Below are 19,494 nucleotides of genomic sequence, written 5' to 3'. Positions count from 1 at the left end.
CATCTTGAACATCCTTTAAGGGTTCTATCTGTCTGTTTATATTTGTGTATAATTACCCAATTAAATTAAAAGATTTAACATAAAATAGTTCTTATATATTTTATATAGGGGAGAGCAAGGCACTTGTAAACTAACACAAAGTAAAACTTTTTGGTTTTGGTCAAATAATGAACAAAGTAATGGGGTTGGACTAACCATATTTTTTACCAACAACACACAAGCTACAAATGAGCACTGGAGTTATGATCACGGACCTGTGGTTTCTGTGCAGTATTGGCAAAAGTGCCAGAAGTAAAAATGTTACTATTTACCCCACCTGCGGGGCAAGTTCTAACAGGCAGAGGCATGGGCGTAAATCCCGGGGGGACATGTCCCCTCCCACCCCCACCCCGATCGAGTTTATATGTATGTGCATGTGTATGTGGGTGTATGCATGTATCAAGTTTATATGTATATGCGCAGGTTTCATGCATGTTTTGAACATTCAATAGTATAGGTTTATATGCGAGTAATTTACAGGTACATATGCACGTGTTGATAAGCAAACTTTGATTTAAATCCTACACGGCACCTCATAGCCATCTGTGTTTGCTTCAATCCCCTCTCTTCTGACGTTGTTGGTGGCAGGGAGGTGGATGGTGGTGATGGTGTGGCAACAGGTTGGCTTAGACTTTTATGCCTCATCTTCTGTATGTTCTATCGGGTGGAAGAGATTTGATGTGTTCCCGCTGCTAGTCGGCACCACCACTCTTTTTTTGCAGAGCACCGAAACTACCGAAAGTTTATCGGAACTTAAAAAGCCGAACCACTTCCACACCACTGCATTCGTCTTTCCTCTCTCATCAACTAATTAGTCTGCATTCTCACTTGTGGAAGCTTGTTTATTCACATCTGTATTCAGGGCTCTTATTTTGTAGCTAAAACATTCAATTCCTTACATTTATATTGAGCTTTTCTGGACACTCAAAGCGCTTTACACATAATCTCCCCTATGTGTAAAGTGCTTTGAGTGCCCAGAAAAGCTCAATATAAATGTAAGGAATTATTATTATATAAAATTATTATCCAGCCCTACCATCAGTCTGGATTTATATCTCATAAAAAGAGTTTATATTATATTCATAGTTTATATTATATTACAGCCACATTTGCAACTGTGAGATATAAATATGCAATAACTAGTTGGCATTACTTATACTTCCAACTGCACACTTCAAACTTAATTACAGTTCACTATATTCAGACACAAGTGAGTTTATGTTCTGTCTGTCTTTACATTGATGTGTGTGTGGTTCCTCACAGGAGGTTGTTAAATCTGACACAGAGACACAGAGGAGTCAGGATAAACGCTGAATCCAGCACAGAGGTCTTCAGTGAATGTGGTGTTGAATGTGTGTGAGTGTCAGAGATGCTGTAGAAGGACAGAGAGCCGGATCGTACATCCACATACACTCCTACTCTATTAGAGGGTAACGAGCAAGGATAGTTAGTGCTCTTATCATCATGCCAGACAGAGTAATTTGAATCACAGCAGTAAATATTCCAGGATTTATCAAAGAGTCCACACCTAGAGTTACTCCCACCTTTTCTCTCAATGCTCTTATAAGCCACTGCTACATGAACCAAGCCGCTCCATTCAGACTCCCAGTAACAGCGTCCAGTCAGAGTCTCTTTACACAGAACCTGCTCATGTTGATTAAACCTGTCTGGATGATCAGGATACGGCTGAGGATCTTTCACTTGTGTTGCTTTCCTGTTCTCCTCAGACAGCTGGAGCTGACTGTGAGCCATGTTTGGATCCAGTGTGAGAAAACATGCATCTGATGACAAAGAGAGAAATGAGAATCAGAATAATGCTGACATCTTTAAACATCCACTGATTGATCTGTTGTGTGTGTGTGTTTGTATTTGTTTCAAACTTTACTATAACAAAAATGTCCCCACAGGCCTAGTAATACCAGTACTTTTTAAACTATATATAATGATCGATCCCCATGAGGAATACGGCTCACACAGTAAATAACAGAATGAAGTATTTTGTTAATATTTAGGATTGTTTTCTGTGAAGGCTACTTTTAGTGGTAGGATAGGGGGAAGGGGTGAGAATATACTGTCTGTACAGTAGAAACTTTTACCTATGTTGACAAGTGTGTGTATCAAATACTCACATTTCCTCAGTCCTGTTGTAATCCTGAGATGTCCCCCATGATCTAAACTGAACAAATATAGTAAAACTGAACTTTATGGATTCTGCTCAATTCAGTCAGATTGAGTTTCTGCAGTGTGTAGTGTGGATCCTCCAGTGAGTGTTGGAGCAGCTGGACTCCTGATTGTCCTGGGTGATTGTAGCTCAGATCCAGCTCTCTCAGGTGTGAGGGGTTTGAACTCAGAGCTGAAGATAGAAAACCACAGCCTTCCTCTGTCACCATACAACCAGACAACCTGCAGATATGCACAAAAATTAAAAAAATAATTTACAGACACGCATGCTGTAGACATGGCTCTACATTAATCCTTCTCACTCACCTTAGTATCTTATGATACTCCTCAAGATATTAGATACAGATAAATATTACTACACACCTCAGTATCTCCAGCTGACAGTTTGGACTCTTCAGTCCACCAGAGAGCAGCTTCATTGTTATTCAGGTACATCTCTCTCAGGACACAGTTTGAGGACTGTTGACTCTTTATTTACACTAGATTGACAAAGGTTTTGCCACAATCCTCTGCATAATTGAATTCAGGTGTTTAAAACATTCAATGATGAGAGATGTATAAAATCAAGCACTAGGCATTGTAGATGTTTAGGGTTAGGGTTAGGGTTACATTTTTATACTGTGTGTTTCCCCTAATTATTGCGTCTCTGCGTGTGTGATGATACTGTGCGCCACTAGAGGGAGGACTTTTATAAACGTCGATAGAGTTAAAAACGAAAGCGAAAGGAAGCTTAGACAACAATTGTATTTGCATAATAATTACAGCACATCGTTTTCAGGGAAACTTAACTGTACTGCAGTTGTGTTGTATTGAGTTTCATTTGTGTTGAATGCCATGAAGATGTTCAACAACCATCTATTGTCAACTAATGAGACTGTACAGCTTTACATTTACAAGAGTATTTATAGTATAATTGAATGTGTCGTAAAAATGCAGTGGTTGTAACCAAACATTAGGATAAATATGCACAAACGTAATATTCCACTAGTGGCACAGAAAATTAAACTCTATGCAAGCCAAGGAATCAGAAACTTGTGTTTTAGAAAGATGAATGACACCCAGGTATAATGGTGACATTGATTCAATCTATTTAAAGGTGCAGTATGTTAGACACCCAGTGGCTGAACTACGTATTGCACTCCTGCATCCAAACATATTTTCACTCGGCTCCTCCTCTGATGACTCTAAGCAAGCGCAGGTTGCCAGATTGATGAGACCAACAGAAGTGTGCCTGACTAAGCCAACACCAAGTTCTAACTAAAAGCAACAAACTGTGATAGAAGAAATATTTATCATGTAAAAAGGAGTTTTTGTCCAAACCAATAATTTGTTGGCATACTACTGAAAGCAGCAGCAGATAGTTCACCGCAAATCTTGAAAATAAAATAAACCATTTGAAATTGAACTTTAGAACCGTGACTCAAAACTAACACATATCAATGATTCAGCATCTACATTTAATCATGTTACAGAAGTTTTATTTGCATTAATTAGATTTGTTAGGACACAGTATTACAAACCTGCTCACCTAATGTTTATATTTGTGATATTTATATTGTTTTGCTAATTATTAACCACCTCATGTCAAATCCTAAATCTGCATCTCATTTTGGAGACTGCTGCTGTATACAGGAGGTATAGTATTGCACAATTTAAAAAATCCTTACTTATCAGTACAGTAAATCAGAATGTAAATGGTGAGGGTCAAGTGTCACAGGCTCATCAGTGAACATAAATTGAAAGAACTTCATGGTATAGTTTAATTAATTTAGTTGGTAAATAGAAACAACAACAAAAATATAAAACTGATTTTGTGTTTCTCTGTGACAGTCATCGATTATAAATGTAAAAAGTAAAAGTGTCTTGTGTGGAGTGGCTGTGGATTAAAAATGTAAATGTAAACAGTGTCTGATTACCTGGAGCCGGAACTCATGTATAATCATCAAATGAAAGAAAGTCACAGCCATCCACTTTAACTGTAGAACTTTGTAATATAATTGCCTTTAGCACGGTTATAAAACAATGGATTGTTGCAGATTTAGAGTATTACAACTGCAGTACCGTTTAGTAAACTTCATATATATGACTGTGCAAATACAGTGGTCAAAAACTGACGCTTTTCAATTGAACTGAACTGCCGTTTTTGGTAATGATCTTCTGTAGTATGTAGGGGTGTTCGGCAGGCCCGGATTAAGAACTCAGGGGCCCCTTGTCTTGTAAGGCCCCCTACCTGGCCGCACCCCTATAGTTGAACTAAAAAAAAAAAAGAGTAATATAATAATTTTTAAATAAAATGAATTTATAATTTGTTGCCCACATATTTAAATAAACAATATATAGTACAAATGTATTTTTAATTATAATATATAATTTTTTAGTGTTTGATACTTGAATACATTTTACCGTGACAACAAAATAATCTGCGGCCTGTTCATTTCTTTAATGCTCCAGCCGATCAATAAACAAAATAGCTAGCTTTTTCCTTTGATTTAATGACCAAATAAATATTAAACCTCATACACAACATATTTAACTTAAATAATTCATACATTAACAAGCCTAAAATAATAAATAAAAGCAACGAGACAGACTGTGCCTCAAAGCATATCATATTGCTCTCTGGTAAATGTAATTTTCTTTAAAGTGTACTTTTAAATATTCTTTACTTTTAATTATCACTGTTTGTTTTTGCACAATTTGTTCATTATTAAACAAATATTTATAATTTCATCATTCATTCATAATTTAATAAGGGTGTGTTAGTGACGACATAGTATATGTCAGAAGAAAAGAAGTGAGTCAGACCTAGTTTTTGAACATTTAACCCCAGCTATATTTTTATTTAAAAATCCTCTTTTGAAAACGAATTTCGTTTGGTAAAATTCTGATGTATTTTTGTAGTTATTAAAATAAACAGCAGAAAGAATTAGAGGTAAAATTAAGTGTGTGCAGGGCCAAAACAAAACCATGACCACATGCATTGTCAGATATTGGGGCAATAAATTAATCTTGGCTACTTTTGTCATTATGATTAGTGTTTTATTTATTTATTCGTAAAAAATTCATAGGTTAAATAAATATTTTAATTGAGCATATAGCAGCAGCCAATAGCCCATCATGTCATAATTTTACCTGCAGTGCTAATTAAGACATCGATCCGCCAATAGTATCTGATCTGCTTCGGTTTCACACCGACACATATACAACTATATTTCATTTATAACACAGCAACCTTGACATTGCAGGAAGATCCAAACCAAAATGCAAAAGGTGCACGTGCTTTATAGGAATTTGAAAATGAAAGCAAACTTCATCCCGCAGCACTAATAGCCTCGAATGCTCATGGACGCCAAATTCAAAAGCAAAAGCGTAAATAGTGTGATCAAGCATTCAAAGCGGGCGCCTTCGGTGTTTATCGTATTTAAGAATGAGCATCATAACTGTTGCATGATGTAACTTCTTCATTCAGGAGGATTAAAAAAAAAAAAACAGACTCGACTCTGGGAGTCGATTCCTGTCCTGGACTCTTTTGGAGTCGTCTCCCCATCCAGTGTTGCCATATTGAACGGTTTCCCACCCAATTGGTCAGTTTTGAATTTGATTGTGCGGGTGTAACGGAGGCCAGCTAGTAAGTGCTGTGCAGGTAAACCTCACTCCTCTGACCTCTAAAGGTGCTCTAGTGACAGACGCTAGAGGCCAGTCTTTAGTCTCCTTATTAGAGCAACTGACTCCCATGCGAAAAGCCGGTTCGATACCAGCTCAGAGCAGGTTGGGTGCCGCAGAACCAGCAGCGTTACACTCGTAAAAATGACATATGTCTTTACTTATAAACCTGTTATGATCTCCCAAAGAGATGTCATACCCCCTGTTCTTCAAGTACAAACGCTTACAACGCGAGTCCTCATTTCAATGAGCTAATTAGTGTTCGTACTTAAATATTATTGGTTTCTGCCTGTACGATAAAACCGCGTCAGTAAAACTGCATTTGTAGAGAAGCATTTTTAATCTAACAAAATATTAACTCGAATATAACGCTTAACACGACCATGTAGTTTACTTGAATTCTTCAGCATCTAAGCTGCAACTGTCGAGAGATAACAAGACCAAACCCACGTTTCAGCTGACTGTTTCAACAACTAACTTCATGACTAGATGGTTACATTAATGATATGATATGAACTTCATAATTATGCAGCTGTTTAATTAAAACATTAATTATATAAAGCACAGTGTTCACCTGTTAAATGCTTCCGGATTCTTTATTTTGACTGCAGCATATAGGCTAACATACTGTACATGTGTGTGTGTCTCATATGTTCAATCGTGGGCAGTAGGTTTTCATTTATCAGTTTTATTCTCACTTTTGATATAAAAATAAACAAGTTCACAACAGCGACACCATGTACTATAACATATAATACATATACAAATATTGTTATATTTTTTCATATTATTTTAAAACTATTTAAAAGGTTATAAAAAATAGCATTGTAAACAAGAGTTAAATGGATATAGCTCCTTAAAGTGGTTTCAAACTTTTATGAGTTTAACACAAAATTTACGATAAAAAGGTCAACAGCAGAAATAACGCAAGTGCAAGTGAGCAAGGGTGAGTAAATGAGAGAATTGTCATTTTTGGGTGAACTGTCCCTTTAAATGACACTCAGTGAAATGCACATGCAAGCAAGCAGATTATAGTTAGCTGACTTCTTCCACAAGTGACCGTCTTAAAATCTTAAAATCACAGCTACTTCTCTACAACAGCTTTACATCTTACTCTGCTCATTTAGGCCCCGTTTACACGGTCAGGTTTACACGTTGTTTTAATTGTGACCCATATCCAATTCATGCTTTTACACTTGCCATACAAATTTTGATGTCGCACATGCATAAAGGCGGATTCCAGCATCTGTGCCATGATTATATGTATAATTCATTTATAAATAATATTGTTTTGTTTGTGTCTAAACATTGCGACCATCCACATAAAATGTTATTATTATTTTGTTGCTGTCGTGGATATTTTCTCACATTGTCAAACGTGGAGCTAACAAATTACTAGATAAAATAAGAATTTAACCGGTTGTCATCAGTTAAACAAGCCGAGTCCTTGCCAGAAGTGGACTCCACACACAGACTCAGGCCAGATATGGTTAACAGGAATCAGGCCAGTGCTTTACAGCTGCATCACAAACGCATGTGCTTTTGCGAGCCATTCTCGGCTCACATTACACTCGCCGATGCCGAGTCGGAGCCAGAGGTGCCGAAGGGCAGCCGAGCTCGGGAATATTACTACCTGCTATCTGGGACTAGCCACGATGGATGAAATGTTATTTAGCTCTGCAAAATATGCAAAGTGTAGTATAAGCAGTGAATGGTTCAGTCCAGATTTACCCCCACGCAGTTTATGTAATGGTATGTCATTGAGGAATCTGTGGGTACGAGAGAGATCTCAGGACTGGTGGGAGTAAACTGTGGTGACTGACCGCTTTCCTCCTCTGTGTTTCCTCTGATGTTGTTTACCGCGTCGGCATCTCCACACACACTCTTCCTTCTGTCATTAAACCGTGGAGAAGCACCATATTGTTGCAAGTTTAATGATGTACAGAAGGAAATGCCTCAATAAATCCGATCTGCCTGTTTACATGACAGTCGCATTGTCACATATCCCATCTATATCTGATTTATTTCCACATATGAAGGAGTCCTGAAACCCATCTCTGAATATCCGAATGCATGCGTTTTTTGCGTGTTTACACGGTCATAGAACAGAACCGATCTGTGTTACATAGGAGCAAAAATTGGAATTGGGTCACATTAGACTGGGAGTGAAAATGGGGCCTTATATTACAATCTGACGTCATGATACATTATAATGTAACTCTAGAGAACATTCTGTTTCTTTCCCTTTTAACCTTCAAAATAGCGTAAAAATAGCATATTTATTAAAATATAAATACTTTTATATGATGACCTTTTCAATCTTATTCTTCTGGAATAGAGGAAATGTGCATTGGTCCCTGAGTTTCCTCTGAAGTGTTTGTTAAATCGGACACAGAGACACTGAAGATTTAGGATATATCCTGAATCCTGCATAGATGTCTTCAATGAATGTGGTGTTGAATGTGTGTAAGTGTGTGAGTGTGTGTGTGTCAGAGACACTGTAGAAGGACATAGAACCAGACGGCACGTCCACATACACTCCTACTCTATTATTGCGAGAGGAAGGAGCAATAATATCAGTGCCTTCGTTATTGTGCCAGGCGGTGTAATTTATATTGGAGCAGTAAATACTCCAGGACCTTTCATTAAGTCCAAACCAAGATTCAAGCCCTCCTTTCCTGTCGATCGCTTTATACGCCACTGCTACATAACCTGATCCACTCCATTTAGACTCCCAGTAACAGCGTCCAGTCAGAGACTCTCTACACAGAACCTGCTCCTGTAGCTCAAATCTGTCTGGATGATCAGGATACGGCTGAGGATCTTTCATATGCACTGCCTTTCTGTTTCCATCAGACACTTGCAGTTGATTGTGTGCTGTGTTTGGATCCAGTGTGAGAAAGCAGGCATCTGAAGACAGAAAGGCAAATCACCAATGCCAACTTTAAATATATATAGGAGAGAGAGAGAGAGAGAGTGAGAGTGTGTGTGTATATGTATATATATAAATGAATGACTCACATTTCTGAAATCCTTGCTTGATCCTCAAATGTCCTCCATCATCCAAACTAAAAACACAAAATAAGCAAAAAGAACTAAAATTATTTGACATGAGCAGTTGTGGATTTATTTATGGGCAATATACGAGCAAACATCCTGAGCCCCATGGGCAGGTCTGCTTAGGGTGCCATCTTCAAGCTACAGTATTTGAGTTATATAAATATGGGGTATAGTCATTTTTTTTCATGAAACTAGCATAGTTATTAATGAACAATTCTTCTATTTTTATTTTATATTTTATTTCAATATTCTGCTTTCATTCTCAATTCAGATAAAGCCTGATAAAAAGTAACGAGACCATACATAAATTTCACAATAAATGTTTTATGAAAACATCTTTTTTCTGTGGCCTCCATCATTTAAAGGGCCATGACACCCCCCACTTTCGGTTAAAGTCTACTTGAGAATTTTTTCAAAAGATGCATGATTAATGGGCGTGGAGCTCCGTGAGCATCAGGCAGGAGTGGGCGTGGCCAGCAGGGGAGAAGGGGAGCGAATAACTGTTGTTGTCAGTTAGCTCACAAAATGAGACGAACCGTGAGGAGACGCATGCGTTTATAGTTCACAAAGTTAAAATGCAAAGAAATGAACAGTGATTTAATGCCCTGCTACATTTGTTATTCGTAATTTCATAAACACATAACCACAATTTATATCATTATAAAGATATGTGTTCATGTAAACACTATAAATGAGGACTTCTCCCTCAATGCCCGTATCCAACAGACTCAGTGCAGCAGGTCTCCTGACCTGTCTATTTTAACCATTAGCCCTGCTGGTAATCTGGAGGATTTAGGCAAACACAGCAGCACAGTGATGTGTCTGAATGTGAACGAACTCCTGATAAAACACAGCGTCCGCCATTCTCTAATTCTCGTGCTGCTCTCCCGACAAAAATGCTTGCAGCACACACACAGCTTTGCTGTTTGATCGGCCCTGACAACATCGCAGGGGAAAACATGCAACAAACCCCGTGGATGATGGAAACAAACACATATGAGCCTTCATGAACGGCTAAAAACTGTGCCGTGGTTTCCCTGTCTCTCAGCTCGGGCTTGACTCTGGCAGGTCTCATGAATAATTAAGCAGCCGGCTCTTCTCATAGGATAAGAAAACTCCGTTATGAATATAATAAGAAACTGACGCGTCATCATTGCACTTGCAGTTCTGCGATACGTCGCCGATTTTGATCCGCCCCAAAAATCATTTTAAACCCGGAAGCTGAAATGAGCTGACAAAAGCTCAAAATTATCCAGTTTTCCCCACAATTAAAGCTGACAGATGCTAACATTGTCTTAACTGATGCTCAACACACACAAATCTGTTAATATATAAAAAAAAAAGTTCTCCAGGGTGTCCTGAACCTTCAAGGAAATTCATAACTGCTGCACATACTTGAGTTTCTGCAGTGTGTAGTGTGGATCCTCCAGTGTGTGTTGGAGCAGCTGGACTCCTGATTGTCCTGGGTGATTGTAGCTCAGATCCAGCTCTCTCAGGTGTGAGGGGTTTGAACTCAGAGCTGAAGATAGAAAACCACAGCCTTCCTCTGTCACCATACAGCCAGACAACCTGCAGATATGCACAAAAATTAAAAAAATAATTTACAGACACGCATGCTGTAGACATGGCTCTACATTAATCCTATGTTCTCACTCACCTTAGTATCTTATGATACTCCTCAAGATATTAGATACAGATAAATATTACTACACACCTCAGTATCTCCAGCTGACAGTTTGGACTCTTCAGTCCGTCAGAGAGCAGCTTCACTCCTGAATCCTGCAGGTCATTGTTACTCAGGTCCAGCTCTCTCAGGACACAGTTTGAGGATTGAAGAACTGACGACACAATTTCACAATCCTGAGCAGAGAGATTACAGCCAGCAAGACTGGAAGAGAGTTTGAGTAATAATAAATTGTGTTAACCTTAAATCTTCAACCATATTGTCATAATATCAGCATCTGATATCATGCACTTTTTGTAAAGGGCATTCAAATAAAATGAATACACCACTAAACACTCACAGAGCTCTTGTGCAGTTGCTGACGGCTGGTATCAGTCTTCTTCTGCCCTCATCTGATGTGTTGTATTTCTGGAGCTCCAGCTCATCCAGCACCTCCTCTGACATCTGAAGCATGTAGGCGATTGTTGAGCAGTGAGCAGGAGAGAGTTTCTTCTCTGACTGTTTGTCGGATTTCACAAACTCCTGAATCTCTCTGGACAGAGTCTGATCTTTCACTTCCAGCAGACAGAGGAACAGATTGATGGATCTTTCAGTGGAGAGTCCATGTCCATCTCTGATCTTCTCTTTAATGTACTGTGTGCTTCTCCTGATGCTCTCTGAGCTCTTCTCTGTGTGTGTCAGTAGATCCTGGAAGAGTCTCTGATTGGACTCCAGTGAGACGCCCAGCAGGAACCGCAGGAACAGATCCAGACGCCCATTCTCACTCTCAATGGATTTATCAATGATTCTTTTATGGAGATTTTCTAATGAATCAAAAGATGCTTCTGTAGTGCTGCTTACATGAACATAAAACACATGGAAAGCAGCGAGGAACTCCTGAACACTCAGATGGATGAAGCTGTAGACTTTCCTCTGCTGAATCACAGATTCCTCCTTAAAGATCTCAGTGCAAATCCCAGAATACACTGAGGCGTCAGAGACGTCTACGCCGCTCTCAATCAGGTCCTCCTCATAGAACATCACATTGCCCTTCATCAGCTGTCTGAAAGCCACTTCAGCAAGTTTGACAATCACTTCTCTGTTGGACTGCAGGAGTTTCTCTGGATCTCTCTCTTCATACTTCTGATTCCTCATGTTGATCTGAATCAGCAGGAAGTGGATGTACATTTCAGTCAGAGTTTGAGGGATTTCTGCACTCAGATCTTCTTCCAGGAGCTTCTGAAGCACAGTGGATGAGATCCAGCAGAAGACGGGTATGTGGCACATGATGTGGAGGCTTCTTGCTCTTCTGATGTGTGAGATGATTCTGCTGGCTTGATGCTGCTCACTGATTCTCTTCCTGAAATATTCCTCCTTCTGAGGCTCAGTGAATCCCTGAATTTCTGTCAGACGCTTGATGTATTTGGAGGGGATCTGATTGGCTGCTGCTGGTCTGGAGGTGATCCAGATGAGAGCAGAGGGAAGCAGCTCTCCTTTCATCAGCTTTGACATCAACACAGCCACTGATGAAGTCTCAGTCACATCACAAACTTTCTGAGCGTCTGAAAACATCAGTGTGATTCTGCTTTCATCCAGACCATCAAAGATGAACACAACTTTACACTCCTCATAAATCTTGGGCTCCAGATCTTCAAGTTCAGGATGAAAGTCCAGCAGAAGTGTGTGAAGACTGTACTGATGATCTCTGATCAAGTTCAGCTCTCGAAATGGAAGCACAAACATGAAATCTACATCCTGATTGGCTTTTCCCTCGGCCCAGTCCAGAATGAACTTCTGCACAGAGACGGTTTTTCCGATTCCAGCGATGCCTTTAGTAAGAACAGTCTTGATTTGCTCTTTCTCCTCTTTAAAGATGTCATTGCAGTAGATTGGAGTGTGTTGGGAGTGTTTTGTTCTGGCTGTTTTCTCCATCTGTAAAACCTCATGTTCTTCATTCACTCCTTCACTCTCTCCCTCTATGATGTACAGCTGGGTGTAGATGCGGTTCAGGAGGGTTTGGTTCTCTTGGAGTTTGTTTCCCTCAAATAATCTCTCATATTTGTTCTTCATGCTGGTTTTGTGCTGATCTTTAGCTCTCTGCAGGTGTCCAGTCTTCATTGTTTGTGTCTGCAGGACTGTTTCTGTGTTCTCCTGCCTAAAGTTAGTCTGATAGTGGGATGTAGAGGACAGGGCAGGGTTGATATACTCATGTTCCTTCTCGCTGGGAAAAAAGAGATGCAAAAATGACAATGTTGTCAGTGCTTGTAATAATTACAAATATCAGAAATTTATAACTGGTAGTTTTAGATTACATTTAGTGCCAATTTGTTGACTTAGTTAAATGATTTTTAATGGTCTGAGATAATCTATATTTAGTTTGGTAGTTAATTTATATACTAACTGAGGGTCAGTGGGCATCGGTCCATCACTGAATTTTTGAGGTGGTTCCATAGATTTGCTGCTCTTCAGAGAAACACCACTGGGCTCTGGAGACTCTAATCTCGGTCTCTTCTTCCTTCTGACACTGAAGATTAATTAAAAAAAAAAAAAAAAATATATATATATATATATATATATATATATATATATATATATATATATATATCAACAAACAATTTTATAGCAGGAGGTTACATTACATATTTACATTTTTCCATTTAACAGATGCTTTTCATCTAAAACATTTACTTGTATGGAGTGCAATTTACAATTGAAGTGACGAGTTTGGGGAGGAGCTCTAAATAAATAATTTTGTTTTGCATTGCGTTTACTTTATGACTAAAGTTGTTTCATGTCCACTTGTTCATGTCCCTGTTTGAGCTACTTGTACAGTAATTAACATTACATGTATTTCCGGTGTAAACAAAACATCCATGAAGAAACTCAACACAGAGGAACATAGAAGACCCACTGCCTGCTAGAGTTTCGAAAGTGTCACAAACAGAATGCAAAAGTATAAATGCAGGACTACAAGCAAGGCATGCGCCATGATATCAGCGATCACTTGTAATGTAATGTAATGTGTATTTATATAGTGCATTTATTGTGTATGGCCATACACCCAAAGGGAGAACCCACACAGACCGCAGGTTGAGCGCCCCCTGTTGGCTCCACTAACACCACTTCCAACGGCAACCTAGTTTTTTCCATGTGGGCTCCCATCCATATACTGACCAGGATCAGCTCAGCTTAGCTTCAGTGAGTAACTGCATTTATGCGTGTGGCTTGATGCAAATGTATAATAGGCTACATGGACATGGAGTTTTAATTTTCAGTAAGTTAGCTCAAGCACTTCCGGTGAACTGTCATGCTATAACAAAATCGTTGCGTTTATGGTCTGACTGATATATGACATAAATTAGGACTCAGATCAGACAAGTAGTATGGCATTAAATCAAACAGTATTTTTAGAGTTTTAGCACTCGCCTGCTGCTCCTGATGGTGCTTGCATTTGTTACGTAAAGTATAGCTTTATAAATCCACATACATTTTTTTAAATCCAAATATTAAAAACTTGTTTATAGAAAAATCTTTTTTGGTTTATATCACAATAAGTGTTTATTGTATACAAATTTGAGTTAAAATTATATTTTTTCTTTATTAGATATGATCGATAGCCATTGTGACATTTTAAGTTACAACAACTTCTGTACGGTTTTGCTTGTCACCCTAAAGAGTTTTCAATTATTAAGGCTAACTGTTAAATACGTTATCACCTTCTTGTCAAAATAGATAAATAGGAAACTATAGAAATTATAAATAAATTATACATGCAGTGCTTAACATAGGAAGCTTCACAATGATATATTTGTCAATATACATTAGATTAGTCAGTACTGAAGCCAAATCTGGAGGTAATCTGACAAAATAACTTATTATAATGGTCTAAAATTAGTACAGCCAAATTTATATGTTAGAGAAAAAGTCATTCATTCATTCATTTTCTTTTCGGCGGGGTGGCCACAGCAGAATGAACCGTTGACTTATTCAAAATATGTTTTACCCAGCAGATGCCCTTCCAGCTGTGACCCAACACTGGGAAACACCCATACACTTTCGCATTCTCACACATACACTACGGCCAATTTAGTTAATCAATTCCCCTATAGCACATGTGTTTGGATGGTGTTTGGATATATTTATATTTATATATATATATATATATATATATATATATATATATATATATATATATATATATATATATATAAATACTGACTAAAACATTATTTGAAAAAAATATATCTGTTTAATGAATTTGTTTTGTTTAAATGCACCAAAACACATGACTTATTTTCACTGGGGACTGGAGACAAATATTCATTTTCAAAATGAGGTGTACTCAATTTTGTTAAGCACCGTATGCATGTATGTATTTATGTGTATGTGTGCGTGTGTGTATGTACATGTGAATATGTGTGTGTGTGTGTGTGTGTATATATATATATATATATATATATATATATATATATATACACAATACATACATACAAACATACATACATACAGAGAGAGAGAGAGAGAGAGAGAGAGAGAGAGAGAGAGAGATTACATCAAGTGCTTAAAACTGCATTGGATTTGCTTAATCGAGGTGGGGAGATCATTCCAACAGTGAGAAACAATGAAAAAGAAAGTTCAAAAAATTGCTTTGTGCTTCTCTTTCAATATTCACTCACTCGATGCAAACATCTGAACTGCATTGTAAATCACTCTGAATAAACACAATTGTCAGTGTTGTCTTACTCGAGGTCAGAGGTCAGTGTGTCATCACTATTAGGACAATACACCACAGGCTGATGCTGATCCCTCTTCATAGACACAGAGCTTACTCCAGATGTAGAGCTCATTTCAGAAGCAGACTCATCATCTTCACTCTTTTTATGACTCATAGTGTTCACCTTCTCTCATTTGCTGAAATTCTGAAATAGTAATGAGATGCTGATTTAAGACTTTTTTAACAACAGTTCTAAAGGTGCAATGATATAGTATAGGTACATTAAAGTCATTCAGTACAATTTCGTTAGTTGTATTTAGACCACATTAAAGCTGAAATTGTTATTTTGTGATGTTTATATTTGTATTTTTCTTTTCTTTAACTATCAACATGACACCTCATTGTCTTGATTTGAATTAGTAGGCCTACAAGGCTCATGTTTATGTATACAGTAATATTACATACTCTTAATATGTCTGGTAATGTTTCTTGTGTTTTCTACCTTTAATTTTCACTTAAATATTTTTTTTTACCAAAAAAAAAATAATAATAATACTGAGACAAAGATCTACATTAGAATAATAATCTATGAATAAACAACTTCAGAAGTGTGCAGTGTCTAAATGCTAGAAACGGAAATCTCAACGCAATACAACAATAATAATTTGCATCAAGAATATTGGTATTTGTAACAAGTTTGGTTGTTAGATGATGCCCAAAATGACGTCCGTAAAGCATTTATTTTAAATCCTTTAGCGCCCAAAACTTTTTTCTTGTTTGCACTAATGAAATTTACACTTTATAACATGCATTTATTCGCTTTAAATTTCATATAATGAAAAAAAATCTTTTTAACGTTACAGCTATCTGAAATTACAACAACAAATATATTTTTAAACGCTGTAAAACACTCAAATTTGTATATATGGCGTCTCTTTCTCCCTTTCACCGAAGAGCAGAATGACCAAGAGGCGACACTGTAGTGTAATTTGGGAAAAAGCCGGGTGGCCATTTTGGATAAGTCTGTAAAATAAACTATTAAAGGTGCTGATGATTGTGATAGTAAGTGTTGTATTGTCGTCTTACAGCTTTTTTAAACAAATAAGTAAAAAACAAAGCAGCTACAGTAATGAGATCAGATCACTTTCACTCCAAAATGGCGGAATCCAGGGCTGTTGCTGGGCGCTGCTGTTGCAATGGAACGTTCTAGAGCAGTGGTTCTCAAACTTTTTTCACCAAGTACCACCTTAGAAAAAAATTGTCTCTCCAAGTACCACCTTACGACGCTATTTTTTAACCAGTATTAAAAATAGCGTCATAGGCCTAATTAAGCAGCTACAGGTGTGCACAGTTTAAAAACGATGCAGATTAATTCCTATTATTAAGAATATGTATTATTATCAGTCACTTTAAACATTTGAAATAGTCTGAATATTAACTGTTAAAAGCACATTTTAACAAAAACTTTTTTTTTTAATCTGCAAGCAAAGTTCATTAAAAAATGGCACTGTTCTTAAAAAGTAAAAAGAAAACTGCTATACTTAAATCTAAAGTATTCATTGTAGCCTATTCATCAAAACTGGAGATGTTGCTTGGACCTTATAAATATAGGCTATATGTCATATTCCTACACTTTCAGACACATCTTGAAATATATGTTAAATGTACATATGACAGGTTTCATACAGGCACAGCCTAATGAAAATCAATTCCAGCACCTATTTTTTTTTTTTCAAGACTGACATGTATTGAAGACCTGAAAAGTATTCTCAGCAACCCATAAAACATTGCATAGGAACAGATACAAATAAAAAACATAAAAATAATATTTATTAATCATATATTAATAATATAATAAACCTGCACTAAATGCTTGTGAAATCTTTTTTTGTACTCAAGTAAAAATACTATTACACTGCTAAAATAACACAAATTTTAGTAAATAATATTAATATTAGGTAAAAGTACAAAGTACTCTTTTAAAAAGTACTAGTTGGTTACTTTTGAAAAAAAAAAATCTGATTTTCATTATGAAATAACTTTTTTTTTACGTGGAAACCTGATTGAATGGTTTAATTGCTTAAATCCCAAAGCTACATGTACAGAAAATTGCACTAACAAAGAAAGTATGGTCGATTTTTCCTTTCATGACAATTAATATTTTTCAATAGCACTGGTAAAACTACCAAATAATCTTTAAGGCCATAGAAACACTTTTTGCCCATTTTTTTAAACGATATTTACAAGCTTTGAAAGGTTTAATTGAAGTATATGGTGAAAAGATTTAATTTAGCCCTTTATTTACATATTTTACACTATTTTTCTTTACAATATGGCAAATTTGTTTCTTAAAAAGATGTACATCACATGTAGATTTTATTTTACATTTAACCTAATCTAAAATAGAAACTTTAAAAAAAAATACAAGTACACTGTCAGTAAAAAAAAAATTTATAAAACAAATGACTTCATTTTACTTGAGGTATTTCAAATGACAACACTACATTAATCAAAGCAGTGCTTTAAGAGCCTTATTGTTAATTTTGATAAATAAACAATAAGTAACAACGGATTGCTTTGACCTGTAATGCTTTAAGACAGATCAGAATACAGCTTAATGTATAAATCACACAAATACCTAATCCAGAAACATTTCCAGCATAATTATTTTGTCGTAAAGAAAAAAAATAAAAAATACACCTTTGCTAAAAGTAAGTTTCACTTCACAACACAGCCAAATAAGAAGACCATTAGCATTGTCATCGATCATGTATCAATCTATTTTTAAATACTTAACGTGAATACTTTTGACTAAATTTAGTCAAGGAACAAAGATAAATAATGTCTACTTTAATAGTGGAAAGATCGCGATTGTATTCAATCTGAGCACACAGGCGATCATGAGAGGACTTGCAGTTCATTTGAAAAAAAAAGCCTATTTAAGAGCTCACATATCTGTTTTTGCGATTTGCGTACATGAATGCGCTCTCGTGTTAAAATAAAGCACTCGCCACATTTGCAGAAATGAGTTATTGCGCAATACCTCCATTCCCGCGCCGCCATTCAGAATGTATTTAGAGGAGTGACAGGTCAGAGGCGAGAGACTGGCTGTCGGAGAGCGAAACGTGTTTGTAGATCATCAAAAAGGCAGGAAATATGTCCGCGGTTTAATTACTCTGCTAGACATCTCTATAGTGAAAACATCCGAGAAGCATTAATCCAACAAAACATTTGTTTTTAAGGTTTTTTTTTCTGTCTCTGCAACACAGAAAGTATTTGTCCCGCCCTTACGTTTCACGCAACTAGACAAGGTCGACTGTGATTGGCCACTTTTCATGTCAGTCAAATCACGCTTCAGAATCAGTTCTCGGAAACTGATTTTCAGCAGCTTATGACACATTGCACTAAAATAAACATTCTAAGCACAGCGTTGTGATCGTACGCTTCACAAAACAGCCAATGCTGATCACATCAATGTTATATTACGCATTAAAGGATTAAAAGTGTTAATTGTTTCTTTCATAATTCAGCGGTTCCTCCGCGTACCACTAGGAGGAAGCCCACGTACCACTAGTGGTACGCGTACCACAGTTTGAGAACCACTGTTCTAGAGTGTCGCCTCTTGGTCATTCTAAGCTCTTTGCTTTCACTTTCAGTTCAAACTTACCATTTAAACGTGAACATTAAAATGTCCTTTATAGCACCAATAATACATTTGTACGGTGCAAGTTTAACTGCCTCAAATTAAATCATAAATACAACAACAACAACAACAATAAAATCATACAAAAATGCATCATGTGCACCTAAAGTTAGCACAGCCTGCTATCAGAGATCTTCAAAAACGTTTGTCTTGATACATCGCTTCACATAAATACAATATTCCTATAATGCAACTTATGTTTCATGATACATAAAACAAAGATCTGGGGACATCAAAATACTTTTTGATCATGACAATCGTCAAGGTTTCCTCCATTTTAATTCGTTTTTACGTATCACTATTCGTGTTTTTACCACACGAATTTAGTACAAGAATTTATCACAGTAATTACAAGAATATCAGAACTTACCAAAAATGTCAGATAGATTAAACACTCAGCGCGTTGAAAGGTTTTTGAAGACTCGAAATGGCGTCTATTCGATCACATTCGCTTTCTACCTGGTGAAGGTG

The 19,494-nt window shown here is 36.9% G+C and overlaps 1 protein-coding gene across 3 annotated transcripts; it reads right to left on the bottom strand.

The window, feature by feature from the left end:
- Positions 1 to 1,077: 1,077 nt before the first annotated feature.
- On the bottom strand, positions 1,078 to 19,494 carry LOC147847103 (protein NLRC3-like). Of its 3 annotated transcripts, XM_087237854.2 has the most exons (8): positions 19,394 to 19,494; positions 15,350 to 15,525; positions 13,008 to 13,130; positions 10,968 to 12,827; positions 10,658 to 10,831; positions 10,339 to 10,512; positions 8,905 to 8,951; positions 8,114 to 8,793 (listed from the first exon to the last, which is right to left on the bottom strand). In XM_087237854.2, exons 2-8 carry the CDS (start codon positions 15,493 to 15,495, stop codon positions 8,264 to 8,266), a joined length of 3,054 nt encoding a protein of 1,017 aa, XP_087093980.1. In that variant the 5' UTR covers positions 15,496 to 15,525; positions 19,394 to 19,494; the 3' UTR covers positions 8,114 to 8,263. The 3 variants fall into 3 exon arrangements, 2 of the variants coding, with proteins under 2 accessions (XP_087093981.1, XP_087093980.1); XM_087237855.1 differs by lacking the exons at positions 8,114 to 8,793; positions 8,905 to 8,951; positions 13,008 to 13,130; positions 19,394 to 19,494 and adding exons at positions 1,078 to 1,820; positions 2,169 to 2,215 and having other exon boundaries at positions 10,968 to 12,820; positions 15,350 to 15,504; XR_015477086.1 differs by lacking the exons at positions 8,905 to 8,951; positions 15,350 to 15,525; positions 19,394 to 19,494 and adding an exon at positions 1,308 to 1,391 and having other exon boundaries at positions 8,346 to 8,793; positions 10,308 to 10,512; positions 10,968 to 12,761; positions 13,004 to 13,137.

The sequence above is a fragment of the Danio rerio genome, chromosome 1 (assembly GCF_052040795.2).
Source record: "Danio rerio strain M-AB ecotype USA chromosome 1, GRCz13ab, whole genome shotgun sequence".
Classification (NCBI taxonomy): Eukaryota; Metazoa; Chordata; class Actinopteri; order Cypriniformes; family Danionidae; genus Danio; species Danio rerio.
This window is presented reverse-complemented; position numbering and strand designations above follow the sequence as displayed.

Bases quoted from the DNA above. Each gene is read 5' to 3' on its own strand.
- LOC147847103 (XM_087237854.2), bottom strand. From the start codon at position 15,495: ATGAGTCATAAAAAGAGTGAAGATGATGAGTCTGCTTCTGAAATGAGC. The intron at 10,513-10,657 runs GTGTGTAGTAAT...GCATATCTGCAG, and splicing joins TGTCAGCTGGAGATACTGAG to GTTGTCTGGCTGTATGGTGA. The intron at 8,952-10,338 runs GTATGTGCAGCA...TTGTGTTTTTAG, and splicing joins TACACACTGCAGAAACTCAA to TTTGGATGATGGAGGACATT.